The sequence below is a fragment of the Vidua macroura genome, chromosome 4 (genome assembly GCF_024509145.1).
Source record: "Vidua macroura isolate BioBank_ID:100142 chromosome 4, ASM2450914v1, whole genome shotgun sequence".
In the NCBI taxonomy this organism is placed as follows: Eukaryota; Metazoa; Chordata; class Aves; order Passeriformes; family Viduidae; genus Vidua; species Vidua macroura.
Window position 1 is genome coordinate 58,072,065 of NC_071574.1, and position 23,874 is coordinate 58,095,938.

A 23,874-nucleotide genomic window follows, 5' to 3' on the forward strand; every position below is an offset into this window, starting at 1 on the left:
TTTATGACTTAAAAAATGTTCTGTTATCAGACCTTAAAAATGTTCCATCTCATTTCTTTACAATTCATTATCTCATAGTGTAATTTGTAAAGCATATCATTATTTAGTGCTAGTACATGAGGCAAACTGGCATGTGCTGTATATCTTTGCTTAGAATACTTTTGGAGCAATTGCTTTAACTTGGTTATGGTTTTGTCCTCTTGATAATGTGCAAGTTCCTTGGCCTGTATCATAATAACACAGTATTTTCATGGGGAAGGGGGGGGAATTTGGAATCCTACTTTGCTGATGCTTTCAGAATATTTTTTCCTTTCTCAAGCTGGGCATGCCACTAATAAGACATAGAAAGATTTAAGAAATATGTACAGTTGGATTAAAGGTTGTTTTCATGACTAGTATTCTCATCTGCTGTGATAAGCAAGCACATTTGAAAAGGAAACACAGAATTTTGTTTTTTTCTGGTTGTAATTTCAATACATTGTATTGTATTGAGCTGTACACTGATTAGTAGTTCAAGCTTTATTTTTTGTATGAAAGGGTTTACTTTTTCTTTTTTTTCTTTTTTTGGGTTTTTTTTTGGGGGGGGGGTTGGGTTTTTTTTTCTTTTCTTTTATTTGTTTTTTTTTGTGGGGTTTTTTTGTGTTTTTTTGTTTGTTTGTTTTTTTGCTTTTGTTTTACTTTTGGGTAAGAAGACAGAAAGTACTGAGCTGATGAGGTAGTGGCCAAAGTCTAAGCTGCAGTTAAAGGGGCATGATATGCTACACTGTAAAGTTTATATTGCTCCTTTAGACTTCATGTGTGCAGGTATTTGAGCTGTTTCAGGGGTAAAGTTTTAACTTTAACTTATTTGCCTCAAGCTGTTGAAGATTTCTTACCTATTTAAAATCTGATACTTCCATTGCTTACATAGCTTTGCTATTTGATGCCCTTGTGACTTTGTCTTGAAAATTAAATTTGTGTTTATCTAAAATGCAACATCTCAGACCTTTTTTTTTTTTCCCAATTTCTGAAATTTTTTTGTCAATAATGTGCAAGAGTTCTTCAACAATTAAAGCCTTTTTCCATGTCCATCTGTAAAATTGATTTTAATTCTGGAGCCAACTGCTCCAGAACTGCTGGTAGGTTGGGGTGCCTACCTTACCTTACTCTATTTTTAGTTTATTTTTATAGATATAGTATCTGTAACTTCAGTAATGCCATGTGAAATGGTTTATACTGGTACAGTAGAGGTCAACGTTATCATTATTATAGTATGCAGGGCTATTTCTAATTTGAAGTCTGAATTTTGTTTTGAAGATTAATACAGAACTCTCAAATAAAATTTGTACAAAATTTTCCACTGTCGTAAGTGCCACTTTTCATTTCACAGGTAATGAAGCCAAGATACAAAGTAAATAATTTGCTTTAGTTAAAAAATATGGCTGGTAGAATTAGAATTCATGTTTTTAAACTCTAAGCAATGTGCCTGAATTACTGCATCTTTTAGGCTGTTTATTTTCCTCATAACCACTAAACTAATATTGTCAACATGCAGTATTATGGCTCATTAGCAGCAAGAGTGTTTCCTCAAACATACCTCAAGAAATTATGTAGCTTTCTTGTGCAGAAATAGGTGAGAATTGGCTGAAATGTATGTTGCTTAGATACAATAACATTTTATTCTCTTATGTTGTTGGCTTCATCTATTGTGACATGAAAAAAATCAATAATGTGCATAAAATGTAACATGATTGATATATTTCCTCCTTAATTCTTTCCTGAAATAGTATTTGATCTATAGATTAAAATATTGTGTTGTATTATTTTAAGTTACTTGGGCAAATAATAAATTGTAATGACAAATCTTAATGTTAAAAGGTACACTTCAGTTTTACTAGACTATTACACTTCTCCAAGCAAATACCTTTTAAGCATTTTTTTGTGTCTTGAAATTCTTTTATATGTAGGATTTACTTTGTATTTGCTAAGCTGGTTCTTGTCACCGTTATTCAGCATCAGTTTGTTTTCCTGACTGCTTGGATTCTGTAGCTTCTAGTTGCAAAGGGGTCAAGTTCTGTATCTTGGCATCTGACCTTGGTTCAAGCTCTGAACTGAGGCTTCTTATGTCATTGAATCTTTAGGGCTTTCTAATCCTTTCCTCATACCCATTTTCAGCTAAGTAAATTCACATATAAATTGTTATTCTTTACATTCTACTTATGGATAGTTAGCTAAACTGTTAAAAAGCTGTTCCTCTAATCAGGTGATATGTGTGTACTTTCTTCTAGGGGGGATTATGTGCTGGGGTTCTATTCTCTTAACCACTGAGGAAAAGCTATGTCTTGTTGGAAAAAAGCAGCTCTTAATGCTCTTTTTCTGCCAGGAAAAAAATCGTCTTTATACAGGAAAAAAGCTTTGATTTTTCCTTATGTTATTTTGGAGTATTTCTAGTAGTGAAAAATTTTATTAGAAACACAAATCTAATAGAATTTGAGTTTTTATGAAATTAAAAATATGAAGGACTTGATAAATACTTCAGCTGTTTTAATGTACTTGTTAGGAAGCAATAGTGCTGTATAAAAAGAAAGGCAGTGATATGTTCCAAATTGTTACAAATAGCTGGAAAATCTTTTGGGACATTATTATATAATAATCAGAAAATTCTGGTAAGTAAGAGTTGAATTTTTTTAAACTATTTTGTATTTAGATTTACTAGACAAATATTTCATATTTTAAGTTATAAACATGGAATCTGTTCAGTACTACAGACGTCTGAATTAATTTACTTAATTTGGCATTACTTCTTGGGAAAAGTGGTTTGGGGAAACAAAGATATGAACCTCTTAAGAAATGAAAAAAATTCTGTTTTGTCAAAGTTCACCATTTTATTCTTAATAAATGGAAGTAAGTTTAACAGCTTTGTGCTAAAGGGTTTTGTTTTCAAGTAATGATCTGTACTGTGTTTAGTATTAAAATACTGTTTGCACCGTCTTAGCAACTTTTTCTCGTGAGCTAGCAAGCCTTACAGGTTGTCTGCAAATCTTTCATCATCTGACCCCAGGCAAGATAAAATGGGGAGGGAAGATGATCCTCATCCTAAATTCAATGCAGCTGAAGGAAAGTTTGTCCAGCTTAAAGTGCTGTCTGTGCCTCTGATTTTTCTGAGAGTATGGCTGCCTATCTGTAGTTAAAAACTTAATACTGATATCAGGATGTTTCCTGTGGTGGTGACCTGAGACTGTTTGTCTGGCATTTGATATATCTTCTATATATCTGATATCACTTTTGCTTAGCTCACTGGCAGACTTAATATGTCTTGTATGTGATTTATACTGCTTTGAATACAGGGTTTAGTGTTATGTAGAGGTGATGTTTCTCAAGGTTTGCTTTTTTGGCAATACCCAAGGATTGCTCTCTAGTTTGACTTTTACCAGTGGAAATTCAGGATTCCAAGGCAGAAGAACTTCTCTGAAAATATAAAGCCTGTCCTAGAGTTAGGTGTAGATTCCCAGGACTCATAAACAGAATTTTCATGGTTGCAAGGAAAACAATGAACTTGTTGTGAAGGAATAGTGTTGTTTTTATGCCGTGGACATCCTAAAGGACTAGCTCTAATTGGCTGGGACAGGTAGATTAATTCAGCAAAAATGACTCATTATCTCTTGTTACTGTCCAGCCAAGAAAAATACCATGTCTGTTTTTAAACATCAGCTGTCCAACCTGTAAAAAATTGCTGAAAGCATATAATACAATAATACAGAATTCTGTTATAAATCAGTATTTTAGAGCTGAGCAAACTAAATTTAAGTAATAATATGGAGTTACATTATATTTGTGCTCAACTGAAGAACTTTTATTTTTCAGAGTAATTTTTTTCTTATTTTCTAACTCTTTTTAATAATATCTTTGAGAAGATGTAAAAGCTCAGCAGTTGTGGGAAGAGGGTGGAGGACAGTGGGCAGTGGGAAACAACCCTGCAGACAGCAAGGTCAGAGAAGGAAGAGGGGAGAGGTGCTCCAGTCACTGGAGCAGAGATTCCCCTGCAGCCCTTGGAGAAGACCATGGTGAAGCATGTAGAACCTGCAGCCCATGGAGGACCATGTTGGAACAGATATCCACACTGCAGCCCATGGAGGACCCACTGGAGAGCAGGTGGAGATGCCCTGAAGGAAGCTGCAGCCTGTGGAGATCCCATGCTGGAGCAGGCCTCTGTCAGGAATTGCAGCCTATAGAGAGGAGCCCATGCAGGAGCAGCTTTTCAGGCAGGAGCTGTGGATTTGTGAAATGATCTCTTCCTGAAGGACTGTGCCCTGTGGAAAAGACATGTACTAGAGCAGTTCCTGAAGAGCTGCAGTTGTGGGAAGAACACTGGAGCAGTTTGTGAAGGCCTGTAGCCCATGGGAAAAACCCCAAGCTGGAACCAGGGAAAAAAGAGAAGGAAGTGGCAGAGAGGAACCTTTATGAACTGAGAGCAGCCCGTTTCCCATCCTCCTTGCACTGTTTGGGGTGGGGGAGGAGGTAGAAGAGTCAGGAATGAAGGAGTGAAGCTGAAGCCTGGGAAGAAGGGGTGGTAAGGTGGTTTAGAGTTTTCTCTTTCTTATTTTGAAAATCTGTTTTTATTGGCTATAAATGAAACTGATTCTCTCCAAGTTGAGTCTGACTTCCCTATGACAGTAATTGGTAAGTGATCTCCCTGTCTTTATCTTGACCCTCAAGTTTCTCCCCCTCATTTTCTCCCCTACCATCTTACTTCCTCAGCCCTGCCCTATTGAAGAGGGGCAGTGAGAGCATCAGTGGATTGGGGGGTTGGCAGCCAGCCAAGATCAGGCTACCATCATGTGCTATTGAAAGCAGATAATCTCAAGAACCTCCCTAAACAGAGCTGACTGTAATTTACTGGTATGGAGAAAAGGAGGAAACATACCTGGTAACTAATAATGGGAGTGAAAAAGTTGTTTAAGTTGTAAGCACATGAACTGGAAATGAACAGGATGGAGAAAACCTTGGTGTTGTAGTTAATCATGTTTGGATTCACCTGCCAAAACACTGCAGTTGTAATAAAGGCTGCTGCGTAACTAGGATACTGTAGGAAAAGTACTGCCTGCAGTGTAGGGAAGTCTGGTGTAAAGGTAAAAGACATCATCTTGAGATCTTGGTCCCCATGTGCAGGAAACAGATGTTCAAGTGAGACTTGTGCAGAAGAGATGGAGTTGAATCTCATGAGGAAAACCAGGTGGACCAGATTAGTCACAAAATGAAGTGTAAAGGGGACAATGAAAGTCTCTGTAAATGCAACAGGGTGCTAAATACCTAGTTATTGTTCATGGGTGCAAGAATAAAATTGCCACAAAAGCAAACTGGAATAAGTTGCTGTGTGCAATTTTAAACAAGAAATTAGAAGCTTTATTTTAACTATTAACACAGTTGATTTGGGAAAAGTTTTAAAGTAACTGGTGTTTGTGAAGAGAAGGGTATTGGCTGAAAACTCTTAATTTTTGAAATGGAGCTTAGTAGTTTGTTTAAAGGAAGTAGATTATGTGTCTCCATTCATTAGAAGACTGGACTTGATATAGGCAATGTAAGTTTAAGTCCTGCATTCCCTCTAGACCAAAGTACGTTTTCTGATAAAACATATAAAGGTACTTTTCTAGATAAATCAAGTGCTACAAGTGAGTATAAGGATTGGATTTACCTATAGTGATGATATCAAATCAATTAAATATTATAAGTATAATGCATTTAGCTCATATGGTAGGGAGTCCGTATCCTAATTCTTAGCTTAGTTTACCACAAGTTTGCACACTTCAATTAAAAAGAATGATGTCTGCAATTCAGAACTTTTTTTGCAGCATTCATATGCCTCTCATAATTATGACAGATAATCAATTGAATTACATGAGTTTACCTTTTCTTTTAAGGAAGGCACTCTTTGCTATTTTTAAGCTGAGCTGTAAAAGCCAGACAAGAGCTTGAAAACATCTGAAGAATTGAATATGACTGAATGTACTCTACCAATAAATATATATTATATTAGTAATGGAATTTATTTACAAGATTTTTAGGAAGTGTGTGTTATTTTCAAAATCCATTTTTTCTTGTTTAAAACATCTAGATTTCTTTTCTTCCTTTAAGACTGTGAGCCAGAAGAGCTAACTGACTGGTCAATGGATGAGAAATGTTCCTTTTGTAATTTACACAAAGAAACAGCCAGTGTAAGTATGAGCATTATATTAAGCATTACTCCCCAACACTAATTTTTTGGTATGAAAGTAAGAGAGAATTGAATTTTGCAAATAAGTTAATTCTGCATTTTGACTCAGGGTAGTTTGATTTTAGTGGTTCTATTCCATTCAATAGCTCAGTAATTTAATTATATGTTTTACTACCAGCAGACTAACTTCTGAAAGATGTTATGATCTTCATATGTTTTCTAGGATCGTGCATCAGTTTTCGGTTCTTCACAGTCAACGCCTACAGAGGAACTGTCATCTCAGGGCCAGTCCAACACTGATAAGATTGAATGCCAAGCAGAAAACTATCTAAATGCACTCTTTCGAAAGAAAGGTAATAAAAGCATGTCTTTTGTATTATGAAATATGACAAAAAAATCTAGAAGAATCAGATTATTCAGGATTAATTTTGTTTCCTAAGTATTTTTTTTATTTATCTATTGAAATAGATGTTTCTGCTGTTTTTCTTTTTTATTCTTTTGATTTTCCTTAATCTTTTTCTTACTTGAATCACTAAATGAAGTACTACCCTTCCTACTTTCCATTCCTCTTCGTCCTCTTGCATTATGTGTCATTCTTACGAATCCCAGTTCATAAATTGTATTGGATTTTTCTTTTTACCATGAGCTGCTGCTTTGTTTTCATGCCAACCTCAGGTCTCCTTCTCTGGAATTCTAAGCATTGAAATATTTTCTGTTCCTAAATTCTCACTTCTGGTTTTCAATGGGAAAGGCATTTTAGGCAAGAGAATGTGCTTTGCAGATTGCAAAATGGAATTTGGGATCTTCTTGCATGAAAGCTGCTCCTTCAAATACATCCAAGTTGGAGGCTAACACTTCTTGTCAAAATACACTATTTAGTAGGTTATTAATTCTTTGACTGTTCTTGTTCTTTGACATTCATCAAGATAGAGCAGTACATGAGTGAATGACCAGTCAGCTTAGTTCATGAACGCTACGTGGTTTACTCACTGTCAACAAAAGCAGAAATACTTATTTTCTTCCTTAAGTTCATGTGAATGAAGTTACTGTGAATGCAGTAACTACAATTTTTATAGATTTTTCTTGGGCTTAGTATGTGGATGTGGATGTCAGAATAGCTGAGTGTGGCTAGGGTGACAGCTCTCTCTTGCTTTTGACAGAATTAGTCAGACACTACCTCTTATTCACATAGGTGGGAGAAAAAAGTGAAGTTAGTTTTGTCCCTTTTAAATTGCTGTAGCAGGAGAGATTATTATGCCCTTGAACCTGGGGTATGTAGAATCTTTTTCTGTACAGACTTGTCTACTCAGTCTATGTTTTGTTTTTTTGCATTTTAAAGAACTGAAATGGAGTGTAACAGCATTTTGAGTGCATCCTTTGGACTCCTGGCTTTCTTTCAAACCAGCTATTTTCCATTTGAAATAAAATGTCCAATGAAGTTGGCACCTCATTACTTCTTAAAGTCTTATTATATTTTCATCACAGGCCCAATTGTGTGGCATCTCCCTAGGCAGATATTTTAATTCCTTCGAATTTCTACTTTGTCAGATCTCTTCTTTGTCTTGATGTGTACAATATTATTCAGTGTTTGCCTGCTTTATGCTCCTTCTGCAGATGATCTCTTTTGATACTCCTTGAGCGGAACTGCTATCATGGGAGAAGTGAAACTTGGCATGACCTCACCTTAGTGGAGTGAATGACTTCTAAGTGAAGTTTCACACAAAGAACATTTGGCTTTTAGCATTTTCTTTTGGTTTGATCTGCCAGATCAGTAATGCTAGGTTAAAGAGGTTTTGTCTATTGAAAGACGAAACTTCCAGTTGTTTTTGTGATTCTCTGAAGTACTTCTGTATTCTTGGATAAGAATTTACTAAGAATATTGCTTCAGTTCAGGTTTTAGCAAAGTCTTTAAAGTTGTTCAAATTATGGGAAGTGAAAAGAAAGAAAATAGTAAAGGGCATGTGAAACCAATTTATGAGGTATTCAAGTAACTGGTTTGGATTTTAGGAGGAAGATGAAGAGTTTTACTAAGAAAATCCCAAGTCTGCTTTCTGAATATTTGTAGGTTTTTGAGTTCAATATCAACTTATGAAGAAAAGAATAAAAGAAGTATCCAGTAATTGTCTAGCTAAGGAATAATTCTTATACCTGGTCCCAAACCAGATGTTCTTTTGTTGTTAGAAAATTTTAGAATTCTTGGCTGGCTGTCTTTAAAATGGAGTAGCATTTGTTTGGATTGCAAACTCCTCAAGATGATCTACTTTCTTGCTATTGTAGCTGATCTAGGCCTCTATGAACAACTTCTAAGACTATTGAGCAAATTAGAGAGTTAATTTCTTGGTCCCATTAATTTTTTTTTTTTTTAAGAAATTAATATATGGATTTTTTAATTTGCAGACTAGTTTGAGGGGATTTGGTTGTGGGTTTCAGGGTTTTTTTTTTTTTTTTTTTCTGTATCAGGAAACTTGTTCAGAAGATCTCAAAACATGCAGCAATGATATATTGTTGCCTGGAGCAGACAGCCTTCAGACATTAATGTTTGACTATTTGTCTGTAGAATCTGGGACAAAAGATGATAAAACTCCTGCCAAAATGGGTAAACTCTTGAAATGCTATAAACAACTAAGGTCTTCCCATTAGGAGCCCAACTTCATTATGAATTAGTGAGAGATCAGTTTTGTAATCAGTTGTCTGTAGGAAAGTCCTGTGCTCAGCAGACATGTCAGCAAATCCAAAGTCCTTCTTGTCATCAAACACTGATTGTTGCCATTAAACAACCCAAATACTTTCTTCCCTAGTATGACATCTCTCTTTATCCTTTTGGTGGTATAAGCAGAGTAGACTTAGATTGGTGCTTTTCCACTTAGATAATGCTGAAGTTCAGCTGTTCTGTTTTGTTAAGGGAAAAACACAGTACGTTTTAAAAATATATATAGGTCTTTTTTTACTATGAGTATTATAGAGTGTGACATGTGCTCATTGTTATATCACAGAATCACAGTTGTTTAAAAGCTTGATCAGACATTTTGTTCATGGACTATTAATTTTCTGTATTTCTAGTAGTACATGCTGTGTGTTCTTAGAAGCTTATTTTTCCATGTAATATTAATGTGACCTCTTTAAACAAAACTAAAGAAAAATGGTTGTGAATTGGGTTCTATCTTCAGGATAGATGATCCACCAAGAGATGACTGAAACATGAGAAGCTCATGTAGAAGTTAAGGAATTTAGGCACAAAATTATAGAGAGAATGTTTGGGATTTACTTGAATCTTTTCAGATTCTTTGCACTGCTCTGTCAAGTATTTTCAATGCCATGTTTCTTATCCCAATGTAATTTTCCTGTGAGCTTTTTAAAGCTCTTTACTATCTTTCTAGATATCCTTTTTATGTTCTAAAATATTTCCATTCATAAATGTGCCTTTCTTATACCATACCATATAGCTGTATTTAACTTTGAGTTCTTCTGTTCTTTTTGTAGTTTTCTTTCAGTTGCGTAGCTGTCACAAGCTGGTTATGCATCTTGGACAATGTATATTTAATTTAGCAAACCTCAGTCAATGTAGTCATGCACACATTATCTCAGACTAAAAAAAGTGTTACTTTCTGAGGTGTAGTTTTGAGTTGCACACACTGCTTCATCCAAAACCTGCAGTTTCTTTTGATTATTAGTCTTAAGAAATCTAATTTGTCCTTTCAAAATCTGGACGGTTTTCTGTAATCACTGACACTGACACAGTTTGTGCAGTAAACTTCTGTGACAGCTTTTCTGTCCCTCTTAAACTTCATCAGGAAAGAATGTTTAGTGGGGTTTTCACTCCTTTCTTAAGGAGACACTTTTTGTGTTGACCACCTACCTGCCAGCATTATTCTCTTCACTGATTCTGCATTTCTTGATCATTTCTACTACATTTACAAGGATTCATAGAAATATGACTGGATATAGAATTGTGAACATTGCAACCTGAGTAGAGGAAGAAAAAAGGTGGAGTGTTTATGAGAACAGAAGAGTTAGCTTACTCCTTCTGTTTGTTGGTCAGTCAAGTTAACTGAACTAATCATGATATATGCCTCAGAATAAATAGTTGTATTCCTGTTGTAACGTGCTGATGACCTGACAGCGACCTGAACAATTTTACAAGTAGAACTAAGAACATCACTGGGACAGTTTGGTGGCTGTTGAGGTGGGGTTGTTAAAAAAAATGTGGCCTTTTTGTGAAAAGGGTGAATTTATGGAGTGAATTTATGAAGCACACTGAGAAGCAATCACGTGTTCTTAGTCCTGCTCCTCACACAACTGGATTGCAGGTACAAGGGGCATTGTGATTCCCTGCTGCTTTTCACTGCCTTTTGGCATTGTGTCAGAAGACAAATTCTGGTCATAAGGTTGAGTTTTTAGTGAAAAAGTACTGGTTTTCGATAAAGGGAATACTGTTGTGGAACACTATTTTTGGGAGCTTTTAACTCATTGTTCATTGTCCTGACAGTCAAGTCTGTCACCATAGACATTGCAGTCTAGTGATCACACATAATGTTGATGTGCAGAATAGTTAACAATACAAATTTGAATAGTAACAAGCTCATGCAGCACATAAACTGAGGAAGTATTAATCCTAAATATGAGCTTTGAATTAAAATAAATCATTGCAATTAGTCATAATTACATTAGATAATTACTCTCTTCTCTTGCATTGAGACTGTTACCTTGACAATCAAAACCAGAAAATATCAGATTACATCATACAGATTCAGTCTTCTTTTATACTAATAACATCAGGTCTGTAGACCTTTAGAGACTGTTCTACTGGGTTTAAATTATACATTATACATGGACTAAATATAGCTGCCTTGTATTTTATAATGACTGTGAAAAACAGATTTAAACAGATGTAGGCATGCAAATTTAAAACTTTGCAAGTTTTTCATGTAGTCACAACTCCTAATAAAACATCTTAGGAAAAAAACCTATTCAGGTCCTACCAAGTATATCTGGTGCCATCTGCTGATAACAATTAAGAAATATTTGGTAGTAATACTAAGTTCAGAGTTATAATACCTTTCTTGCCCAAAATACATTTCATTGTGTTTTAAAATTTTATATGGCTAATTACAAATTTCTCATGTGTAGTGGAAAATTACCACTATGAATCATAGGATGGGTGAAGTACTTCCCCGTGTTGGGTGGAACAGACTGAGATACTAGAGAGCAGCACTACAGTAAGGGATTTGGGGGTCCTGGTTGATGGAAGGTTGAACCTGAGTCAGCAGTGCCCTGGCAGCCAGCTGGGCCAGCCCTGTCCTGGGAGGCATCAGGCACAGCACGGCCAGCTGGGCAAGGGAGGGGATTGTCCTGCTCTGCTCTGAGCTGGGGTAGCCTCACCTCGAGTGCTGGGGCAGTTTTGGGCACCACAGTATAAGAAAGACATTAAACATTAGAGAGTGTCCAAAGGAGGGCAACAAAGATGGTGAAGGCTTTTAAGGGGAAGCCATACAGGGAGTGGCCAAAGTCACTTGCCTTTTTCAGCCTGGAGGAGACTGAGGGGAGACCTCATTGCAGTTACAACGTTTTGTTGAGGGGAAGTGGAGAGGCAGGCACTGATCTCTTCTCCTTGGTGACCTGTGACAAGACCTGAGGTCAACCTCAGTCCCAAGCTGTGCCAGAGGAAGTTTAGCTTGAATATTAGGAAAACATTATTCACCAGAGGGTGGTTGGGCACTGGAGCAGGCTCCCCAGGGAAGTGGTCACAGCACCAAGCCTGACAGAATTCAAGAAGCATTTGGACAATAATCTCAAATAAGGAGAGCTGTCTTGTGTAGGGCCAGGAGCTGGACCTCGATGATCCTTGTGGGTCCCTTTCAACTCAGAATATTCTAATTTTAAGACAGGGTCAAAGTCTTTACAATGGTGCATAGCAACATAATGACAGACTGTAAACAAGCTGAAATGAGAGGTTCTTTTTAATGTAAGGAAAAATGAGGACAGGCAAGCAGTAGAACATGCCACCCAGAGGTTGTAGAGTCTCCCATCCATGGAAGTATTCCTTACCTAACTAGGTAAAATCCAGAACTTGCTTTGACCTTACTTTGAATAAGCAGTTTTACTAGAGCCTTCCCAAGGTACTTCCACCACGATTTACAAGTTAATGATTTGCATTACAGAACAGTCAATTTGATAGCAACACTATTTGCATTTATGGCAGGTAAGTTTAGTCTACCTGTGTCTAACCCTTTTGATTGAATATGCATTTAGCAGCAAGAGCACTTCAAATTCAACCTGAGAGCACATCTTTCAGAGTATATGCTCTTAGATATACACACACACCATCCTCTCATCATGTTACCTTTTTAGAATAAAATAGCTTGAAATCTGTGAACTACCAATAGCTGCAGCAGTTGAATATATAAGAAATTCTTCTGCATTTATTCTTCATAGGGAGTATTTGGAAATCATTGCAAAAAAATTAAACTAATACTAAAGAAATTATTATGAGAGCAAAAAAATAAATTCTTTCTTATTCTTACTAGGTAAAAGATGTCTTTGCTTCTAAGGGAAAAGCTGACTTCTCCTGCAAGTGTCTAAAAGTCATACATGCTTGACTATTACCAGTGCAAAGAGTCTAAAGTGGAGTAGAAAGGCAGTAAAAACTTGACAGTTCTGAATTAGTTTTGTCTTGCAGTTTTATAATAATTGATGCAGGGGATGATGATTAATAAGGAGAAATCTGTTCCAGGCTGTTGTGTTTTCCTGCTAATGGTAGGTCCCCTGTACTCTCTGGTCTTTTGCTTCTTCAAGGTACATTTGCACTGATGATCAGCTGTTACCCAGAAGCTGTCAAAGAAGATTTTCTTGTGTGCATGCAACAAATTAATTGCTCTGTATAAGTAGGGTCATTCCAGGCCCTACTCAGTCTTGGTAATGTTTTGTATAATTCATTTTCTATGAGTTTCTGATTACAGGCAGTCAAAGTTTTGGGTTTTCAAACTAAGCTGTTGATCAGTAGATTTCATTGTCTGGAACTACCATTTCCCTGTCATGCAAACACTTTTGTTCCTAGATAATTCAGTTATTTAATTTCATCTCTTAACTTTCCATATTCTTTTCTTGTATTTTGCATGTGCATCAGTACTTTACATTTGTTGCCTTACTGTTGCAGTATCTGTTGTTGAATTCCTTTTTTACTTTGAAGTGTGTCTCTAGGATGGTAAACTCCAGTTGAATATTTATTGAGTTCATTATTTAGGAATCAGGAAATAGGTATGCTCTGTGTATATTGCTGTGCCTGGAGGTTACATGGTGAGATCTTTATAGGCATCATCCATCATTTAGAATTTTACCTCATACCTCTCTTCAAGAAACACCTGTCAATTTTAGGTATTTTGGTAGAGATCTGGTTGAAAGATTGTTAGGAGATAGAGCCTTAACCATAAGCAGATTTGTTTTGTGATGCCTTGGGTAAGTTCTCTTGAAGCCAAGATGTCTTAAAAATGCTGGAGCTTCACCGTACCTCATTAAACACTATGGAGAGGCTGGCCAAAAGGTCTTGACAGGAAGCATCTGAGCAGTGAGTCAGCTGCCCTCTCATGTGCTATAGACAGCAGACCTCATAGGTGCAGGTTTGTGATTCCTTGCAATGCTGTTGGTGAAAATTAATTCTCAAAATGGAATATGTTTTAAATAAACCTGAAACAAGCAAGCAAAACATCTTCCACACATTCATCCTAAACCTGAGCAGCATTCCTTGATCAGTGCTGGCAGTCACTCTCTTGATAGTTAATGGATAAAGTTTCATTGGCATAAAATGCTTGAGCAAATACGCTGAGTGATCCTCCAAACTTCCTATTAGGAAATATACCCTTTGCATGCAAACATCTACCCAACCCAGCCCTTTCAGTATCTTCACTTCCATGAAAAAAACCTTCAGTTTATCATCTGTTTTATTTGTTTCAGATTGACTTTATTATCCCAGTAACTACGGAACCATGTCCTTTGGTATTTCCTCCAGGCAATCAGGGCTCACCTAAAAGCTAATTCTCTTCATTGCTTTCACACTTGCTTTAAATCCTTCTCCCTTCCTGATGGAAAACTGTTTCACTCATTACCTATGAATTCAAGGATGGTCAGTGGTTAAAGTATTGAAAAGGATATTTTTATGGAGAGGAGTGTAGAGTTGAAGGAAAGAAGGAAGAGTGAGGTAGTGAAATAAGTACTACTACTGCCAGTTTAAGGGAAAACACAGGTCTCTGAGTATGGTCAATTGTCTTGTGAAATGGTTTGTTGCAGTCATCAGTGCAGTAGCACAGCTTACTTTAAGTTTGTTAATTATATTATTTACGCTAAGTTACACTTACATTTTGGTTTTTCTGTTGCTTCTATTAGGATTCTTTTTGGTGATTCACAGTTGCAGTTTCAGCTGTGCTTTTTAGTAAGAGGTTTAACTTTTCTAGCTGATAGATTGCATTAAAATAAAGTAATATGTGTCATGTTTGATCCTTTTTTTGTTTGTTTGTTTCTAAAATGAGATACTTCTTTCCATTTAAATACTGCATACACCAGCAAGAAACAAGATATACAGGATATACTGTTTAGAATAGGAAATAAAGCTTTTCTTCCAAGTGTTTTATTGCTAGTACTTTGAAATTGTCCTAAAAATCCTGTAAGATTTTACAATAAAAGCTTAAAACTTTGTTTGTATTCAATTGCTTATATTACTACAAATTGTATGGGACATTGAAATGCCAGAACTGATATGATGCTACTTGAAATCCTGAGTCTACAATGGGGATTATGATCTCAGAGTGGAACACATATCTTCTTGCTTTTTTTTTTTTTCTTTTTAAGACCAGTTCCTCAAAAGTCCAACTGTTCCATGTTACAAAGAGGGCTAATCTTTATATCTACACTTTAAAATTATTTTTGTTATGGTTGTTCTTTGAAAGTAACTTCTTTCTGTATTAATCCATATATCTTATTTTACTTTCATTGTATTGTATTCAGTATTCTTTATTTTCAAAACTGAAAATGAACAGTCTGCAAATGAAAATTCAGCTTATTTGCCAACAGTACAGATTCTGAGTCCCCTAAGTAATGCAACCGCAAAAACTCTTACTTGCATGCTATGATATAGGAGTAAGGTAAAAATTAATGATCTGTGCTAAATGTTCTTATAAATGACTTCCAGTTAGCAATGCTCATTAAAAAAACTTGATAGACATCTGAGTCAATATGTTTGTTACACATGTACTTATTTAACACATTTGTGTGCTTATACGAAGTATTTATTATTGTACTTATTTAATACATTTGTGTGCTTATACAAAGTATTTATTATAAGAAAAGTAATCAAGTTTGGTTCTAATATATCTGTTGCCTGTGTTTTTTTTTTCTAGATCTTCCTCAGAACTGTGATCCTAACATTCCCCTAGTTGCTCAGGAATTAATGAAAAAAATGATCCGTCAGTTTGCAATTGAGTACATTTCAAAAAGTAGCAAAATTCAAGAGAACAGAAATGGTTCATCATTTGAATCAAGTCTGATGTGTAAAAGTATCCAAATGAACCAAACTGAAAACTCCCTTCAGGAAGAACAGGATAGCCCTCTAGACCTCACTGTGAATCGAACTCAAGAACAGAATACTCAGCAAGGTAAATATCTATATCTGATAAATATTTGGTTTGCTTTCATTTATTTATTTTATGGTGTCTTATACCCTTAAAAAATAAATGTCCATGTTGAATAGAAACATTTTTCATATTGTATGTTAGTAGATAAGCGTTCTGATTTCTGAGTACCTGTGTTAAATAAGTAGCATTGGAATTTCTCAGTTTTGGAATACTGAATCTAAGTCCTCTCACCTGTGCTGTCACAGGTAACAGTGGTTCAAAGTTTTTTTGAAGAAATGGCTGTCAAGAAGCCTGAAAAAGAGAAAAAAATGCTGAGATTTCAGGGAGCAAATGTCATTCAGTCTCTGTCAGCTCTTGAACACTTTGAATCTTTAAATACAGGCTGGTTAGAATGATGGGAAAAGAAGATTAATCTGGGAGAAAATTTCCATACTTTATACCTTAATCATTATAGATCAGTGCAGCTTTCTTAACTGAGAGTAAAGCTAGAAAAATAAAGTCTGTCTCACTATCATTTACAAAAAGAAAATCATTTCTTTGCCTCAAGGAATATTGCGATCCAAAACTGATAACAGTATAATCACAAGAGTGTTTTGGACTTTGAACTAGATTTGGGTTAAGAGCAGTTTTCAGGAAGGGTTGTGACTGTCATGTGCAACTGAAAGCAGTGGCAAAAGCAGCTTTTGTCTTTTACAGATATCAGGGTGTGCTTAATCCTGTAATACTGCAGACCAAAGGGAAAAGTTCACCTGTATCTCATATACCATACTAAAGAAGTTGAAAGAAGACAGAACTAAGGGTTTTTTTTTTTTTTTTTGGGTTGTTTGGGTTTTGTTTGTTTGTTTATTTTAATATACATTAGCAGATTTGGTATGTATGTACCTAATGATGCAGTCTTTAATTGGAGAACCTTGGGGGCAGGGAGCTCTGATAGATTCCTCATGATAAATATACCTATTCTAGGTTAAATTTCAAGCATCCTTTCTCTTTGACAGAAAAAAAACATTAAGAAATACTAGAATTTTTGCTTTGATTCTGTATGGTCAGTGGAAACCAGTTCATGCCAGGGTTTAGTAATACATAGTGGTTTAAATCCTGAGAATCCTATTCTGCTTGGATGTAATTTTGCTATAGATGAATTACAGATTTTAGAGGTTTATAATTGGCCAGGTTGAAGCACATTTGTTTTGCAAGAACAGTAAAAAATACTTTCCTGATATCAGGACTATAGCATGTTGCTTACTTCAGCAGCTGATTATTAGTAACTAGTCTTAAATGTTCATGAAGGAGCAAAGTCCCCAAAGGCAGGTTCTGGCCATTGCTGAGCCCAAATAAATCTTTGAAGAATGAAAGGGAAGGCAGGAGGTGGGCAGGGACAGGAAGAAAATTATGCTGCCACCTTAATTATATCTTAAAATCCATTGATCTTTTATCTAAGAAAAATCTAAAATATAGAGAAATTGAGTTATTTAAATAATCTTTTTTTGTCATTGGATTTCTTTCTTACAGTAAGGCTAAAGAGCAAGTTTAGAATTGTGCACCTTCAGTGAAACACCTAAATCTAAAATAGATGCTCAGCACACACAGTGTACAAGTCACACATTAAACTGTGTAAGACACTGCAGAGTCTCAGACTGCCATGTTTGTTTGGGTGCTTTTTAGATGTCAAAGGTAACATCTTGCTGTGAAATTCAGAGATGCTGAAATGAGAAATAATGGTGGAATAAGAATATAGTTGGAGAAAGGTGGCTTGAACATCTTAGCTGCCAGGGAAGTTGTATTGTGGTTTCTGTTTTCCATGAATGTGTTAATTTTGAGATATTTTAGCTTTTACTGTGGTGGTGGCAACACAAGCAAATAAGTTCAAGATTAAAAATGTCAGCCTGCTCTTTTTATTTGCATTGTGTTCTAAGTGCAAAGATTAATGAAAAAGTTATTTCAATTAGCTTTTGTCGGGGGCTGTGTATTATTATTGCACCCATCTCTCAGTTCTATACTTTTCCTGAAGACAGCTTGGTTATAATAAAGTGTCATATACTTATGGTAGGGAATTAGGAAGTTTTTTTAATTGGATTATTTTTTGAAATGTATCATTCTCTAACATGGTACTCTTCTTTGGTCTGGAGACTTCTCAAAGCTGTACCATGGTTCCATTCTTAGTAATGTTTTTTAAATGTCATGCAACTCTCTTTAGGATTCGCTACTTGCAATTCCTGTTACAATTTCCAAATGAAGTGGCAGTAACAGAGGAGGGAAATTCAAGTCGCTTTGATGGATCCTCAGAGTTGAAATCCTTAATTCAAATCCTGTTAAGCAGATAATAATCCAAGTATGAGTTCTTTAGGTTCACTTTTTGCCTAGGCAGCTGCTTTGTATTTACAATAGTTATCTTTGAAATGAATTATCTAACTAGTTAAATAGACAATCTTGCTCCTTTACCATGAGAGTGATTCTTGGGCTTGAGAGGCAGGAGTAAACTTTATTTTCCAGATTACTAGAAGCAGTGAGATGATCCAAGCTAAGTGCTAGCTCAGCACTGAAAAGAGATTCTGCCACTGGAGTTCTCCATTAAAGAAAGCTTCCTACTTTCCTCTGGAGGCCATCTCTGAAGCCAAAAAATCCTCAGGTCTGACACTTCCAGACCTGATAGCCCTGATTTTTGGGCTTACATGGAAAGGTTTTTGTAGCTGGGGAGGGCTGTAGGGTGGCATCTGTGAGAAGCTTCCTTGTGTGAGGCTCAGCCAGCTCTGCCACAAACCCGCACCAGGCTGAAGAGGAGCACAGGAGCTGGGCTCATGGTGCTGCTGTGAAAGCATGGTTAAAAAATGCTGGACAGGCAGAGGGGTCAGAAACAGCACTGGGAACAAAGAGGTCAGGGAAAGGGGAAGGGAGGTGCTCCAGGCACCAGAGTAGGTATTTCCATGGAGCACATGGAAAGGACCATGGTGGAACATGTGTTCCATTGCAGCTTGTGGAGGAGATACTCATTCATGTTGCAGCCTGTGGAAGACCCCACATTGGAGCATCTGGATGTTTCCTGAAGGGTCTGTGGCCTGTTGAGAAGGAGCTGTAAAGAATAATTGTACTGACTTTAGCCCCCATTCTCAATCTTGCCTATGCCATCTTGGGATGGGGGAAAATAGAGGAGTTGGGAATGAAGTTGAGAGCCTGGGAAAAGGTAGGGGTGGGGAAGTGCTCTAAATTTTATCTTTTTCTTTATTATCCAACTCTATTTTAAATTGCAATAAATTCATTTTCCCCAAGTCTGTTTTGCCTGTAATGGTAATTGACAAGTGATTTCCCTGTATTTATCTTGATGATCTTAATTTTATTTATTACTGCCCCCCCCCATTGAGGATGAGGGGTGGTAGAGGGGCTGAGTTGGGGTCTAGCTACTGGCCAAGGTAAACCCATTGCACCTCTGGAACTGCAGCATTTGGTACTGGGTATGAGTTTAAGCAGTGGCATCCAGGTATGTCCAGCTGACACCTGACTGGTAGTGGAGTCCCTGCGCATACTCTACTTTCCTCTGCAAGTGGAAGTGTGGTAATATAACAGGGTGCTTTCATTCCTGTGTACCTTGCTGGTAATCAGGCAATCATTTCATTGTCAGTCAATTAGCAGCGAGTGTCTCCAAAAATTCCTGTATCTTGCTCCTTTTTCTAATCCATGTGACTCTTACGACTGTCCAGGCCTTGATAATGAGTACTCTGTATAGTGAAACAAAACCTGTTTTCCATGCACTGCATCTAACAAAAGTGGGGTGTTACTGTGTGCTATTGCTTTTCCTTTAAACTAAGCCAATGAAGAAGCAGCATCCTTGCAGAATGAAATGGTGAGTAAGGAAGTGTTGGAATATCCTGCAGCAACTTACTTCCTTGTGCAGTCATGGGACTGAGCTCTTTCAGGAATGTTCCTAGCAGCAGTAAAGTTTGATGCAGAGGCTTCTTTCACTTGGTACATACAGGAGGGTTGATAGCTCTCAATCTTCTAAGCAAAGTGACTTTAAGAGTCAGAAGTAGAAGCAGTACAAATATATAATCTGCAGGTTTAGCTGCACAAGCTTATTCTTGTTTCTGGATATTCTGGAACCAAGATATGCAGAACCACACACTGATAGTGTGTAAACATAGCCAAAATATGCAAGAAAATTTTCATAATTCCCTTGTTTCATTGAACCATCATAGAATGGAAGACATCAAAAGATAGCTGGCAGTGTATTAAAAGAATTCAAATCTTTACTGAAAATAAACTTCTTAATGTCCTGGCTTGTATTGGTGAAAATACTATGCATTTTGAAGATACACCTGGTATGTTCCCAAGATAAATTGTATGAGCTGTAAATATATTCAAGAAACAGTTTAATACTTTTGCTTGAGAAAGTCCCCCGAAAAAGCTACATTTTTGAGGGGAGTAGGTATTTTTCTTTGCTAGCTGCCATGATGGCTAGCAGCCAAGCCCCTTGTCAGATGCTTGCTTACTTCTCTCATGATGGCACAGGGGAGAAAATAGGAAGAGCAGAAAGGAGAGCTTATGAGTTGAGATAAGGACGTGATCATTGCTTACTACCATTTGCCATCATGGGCTAAACAGACTTTGCTTGGGAAAAATAATTCAAATATTGCTTATTAATATAAATTTTTTCATTATTAATTCAGGCAGTATAAACAAAAAGAGCATTAAAACACTGCCTTTCCTCTTTCGTTTCCTAGGCTCAGCTTCATTCCAGGTTCACTCGTGACCACCACCACCCCTAAAGTGCAAGGGGATTGGGTGTGAGCTGTCCACAGTCTGTACCTAATGGTTTCTCTCTGCTGCTGGACTTACCTCTGCTATTTTCTCATTCTTTTTGTTCCCATTTTTTGTGTCCATCTGGCACTTTTCCCCCTTTCTTAAATACAGATCTTCAGAGTTTCTTCCCAGGTAGCTGCTGGACTCAGCTGTGCTCTGCAGCAGGTCTGGGAGCCAGTCATCTGTGTCCAGCACAGGGCAGCCCCTGGCCTGTCCTCACAGATACTGCCAGGACTGTGCCCTGATCACCCAATGTATGGCCATATACTTTTCATCTGGCATTTTTTATGTTACTAAGTAGCACTTCAAGTCAAAAGGGGCTACTCAAAGTGGTAGTTAAGAATTAATAAAAGGCTTTGGTGTTCCTAGTGACAGTTTCCTGAAAACTCTGTGTTCAGAAGTATAGAAAATAGGCAGCAAAAGGCGAGGCACCATGAGGAAAAGTACTGAACAGTGTTGTTTCGTTGCTACAAAACCCCTCGTCCTGTGGATGGATAAGGTAAAGGGAGAGTTGTTATTTACTAAATCTCACTATATTAAAACTAGGTAGGACCCTCTGAAAATTCTTAGAGGAAGAAACAGGTAATGGGCAGGTTTTGCTCAACTGTTCTCAAACATCGGAACTGCTGTGATAGGAGGTCATGGGTCACTGGGCTCACAAAGGGCCTTAGACTTCACAGGTAAGAGAACCAAGGCCAGAAAAAGAGAACCAAGGCCAGAAACTAAAGCTAGAGTAGGCAGGGATAAATCTCTGAGATCCCTAAGCCAATGATAGCAGCTGCTAGGAGAGCAAAGAGCTGCAGGTAGTAGCCGAGCTGATGTGCTCTTCCACAGTAGGAATGGAGTGCTCCCCTGCCTTGGAGGCTGAGGACTGAGTAGTGTGGGTTATTTGATCTAATAAGACAGTTCATAATAGCTAATGAGAGATTTCCTGAAACCCAGAAAAAAATCAGTTTAGAAATCAAATACCAGTTGTAGGAACTCAAGGCTGACCTGGTTTCTGTTGCTTCCCCTTCCCCTCCCTGCTTCCCTAACATCACTAGTCTGGAGGAGTTTCAAGTGATTGTGGTCCTGATTATTTTGAAAATGAACTTTGATCACACTTAGTTTCATCTTGGTATTGGTGCACCTGATGATCTTGTGCTGAGAATCAAAGGCCAGAAGTTGAGCCATTTCTTTGAGGATAAGAATAGTTCAATTTGCATAGAAATAGCTGCATTAGAAGACCATGAGTAGCAAACCTGAAAAACATCTAATACATTTTCCTATATTATCCACTGTTACATACTTTTTTTTATGAAGGCTCGCTTCTTAGTAGTCATGGCTTCACCAAAAGAGTGGAAGTAATTTCATACATTTTATTAAAAACACCTTACAGAGTGGTTTTTCTGTTCCTGATACAATTCAGTTCCTGTCCAGAATTCTTGCTGTAATACCTGTTTTGATTGATTTGTAAGAAATAATAAAGTTCTGGCTCAGTTTAGAGAAGACTATCCCTACCTTGCAAGTAACAAGCTTCCAAGATTCATAGTCCACCTGTAGAATGCCTCTTTGCCTTTATTGGTCCTGTACCTAATGTACCAAAGTGAACATCTCAACTGTGTATATACATTCATTTCATTACGTAGGATTTCACTGTGTCTTAGAGCTTTACAGCAAATACTCTCATTTTCCTACCAGTTTGAGGTGTGGGTTTTTGTGAGGGTTGTTTCTTGTTGGTTTTGGTGGAGTTTTTTTTTGTGGGTTTTGTTTGTGTGGGTTTTTTTTTTGGTTTTTTTTGGTTTTTTTTTTTGTTTGTTTGTTTTTTGGTTTTTTTTTGTTTTTTTGGTTTTTTTTGTTGTTGTTTTTTTTTGTTTTGTTTTTTTTTTTTTTGATTGGTTGGTTTGCTTTTTTAAAATATTCAAATGAAATTGCTAAAAAAAAAAAATCTGTACTCCAGTGATTCTATCTGGTACTTTGCATATATATCAAATTTCTTATTTTTACTGAGTATCATCTTCCCATAAAGCATTGTCTTCAGGGAGGTGTCATGTACCTAATGTATTTGCATTTGCTGTGTTGGAAGAACCAAATGTCTTGAACCTTAGATTCCTTCAGTTCTGCACATCCTTTAGAGGCTGAATATATATCTAATTTTTTGTTTCAGGAGGCTGAATTTTCACTACTGTGTTCTTTCAGTAATTTTTCAACTGATTGCTAGCCTGGTGTTATCAAAGCCTATTCTGAAAGATTGGAAATGAAAATTATTTTCATTATGGAATCTTACAAGAGCCTTTGGATTTTGTTGATTTGGCTGCTAGCTTTGTTTTTTGGGGGTTTTTTTTGTTTGTTTTTTTTTTTTTTTGTAAAAACTTTTTTGTGATGTCTACAAGTATTGACTGAAGATGGAGAAACTGTTGCGAAAGGGAGCATCCAAGCAGTTAAGAAAGGGAGATATGCTTTGTGCGACTGACAGGGCACAACAGATGGAATCTCTTCCACAGGACTCAGGGTTGAGCTTGGGTATTCCTGGGTAGGCCAAAATTTCCATGTAGAATTTTTCTGTAGTGTTCTGAATTGGCTTTTTCTTCTGTAGTATCAATGCATTAGGAAGGTTGATTAGCATTAGTCCTTTCTCTAACTTTCTTAAGAAAGATTTTGAAAGGAATGTATTCAGGTGAAAAGGAGCACCCTTGCTAAGGGGCATATTTATATATATATTCATCCCCTAACGCTGATTTATGATGTACTTTTTCTCTCTTTGACCTCCTTCAAAGAGTACAAAATAGTTGTGGAAAAACAGTGGAAAAGCAGTCCAAAACCAAAAATCTGGATTTGATTATTATACAGAACTCTATTTCTTTGCATTATTGGTATAAAGGAGAGCTTCCCAGACAATTTTCTTGACTTCTTATTTGACTGTTGGCATTTGGATCCTTCAACCAATGCTTCATTGTCTGCATCTGAGGCTGTGGAAAAATATGTGTAATTGATTGATGTTTTTGAAATAATAGGCAGTAACATGAAAATGATGCTGTAAATGCAATAAGGGGTAGTATAAAGGTGATAATAGAGTTGAATGTTGAGCTACATGTTGAAACTCAAAATTGAATTCGCAGAGCACACAAAACAGCCCAAGTTTGAAACAGAGAACCAAGGAAGAAAGGTATGAAATTAAATATATTTAGGGGATTTAACTATAATTTAAATGTCATTGATTTTTTTTTTTTATTAAAGAAAAAATTTTAAAACGAGCACCTGTTAATGTTTTTGAATACTGTTTTTTTAAAAGTA

At 36.6% G+C, this 23,874-nt stretch overlaps 1 protein-coding gene across 10 annotated transcripts in view; it reads left to right on the plus strand.

Moving 5' to 3' along the window:
- LCORL (ligand dependent nuclear receptor corepressor like) overlaps positions 1-23,874 on the plus strand; it is an 80,822-nt gene that overhangs the window by 25,050 nt on the left and 31,898 nt on the right. For 9 of the 10 annotated variants that reach the window (XM_053975305.1, XM_053975311.1, XM_053975304.1 and 6 more), the window contains exons 3-5: positions 6,112-6,191; positions 6,414-6,543; positions 15,577-15,831. In XM_053975305.1, the coding sequence (XP_053831280.1) occupies positions 6,112-6,191; positions 6,414-6,543; positions 15,577-15,831 (465 nt within the window). Of the gene's footprint in view, positions 1-6,111; positions 6,192-6,413; positions 6,544-15,576; positions 15,832-20,970; positions 21,043-23,874 lie in introns of those variants that run through there. The other variant, XM_053975312.1, reaches the window with a different exon arrangement.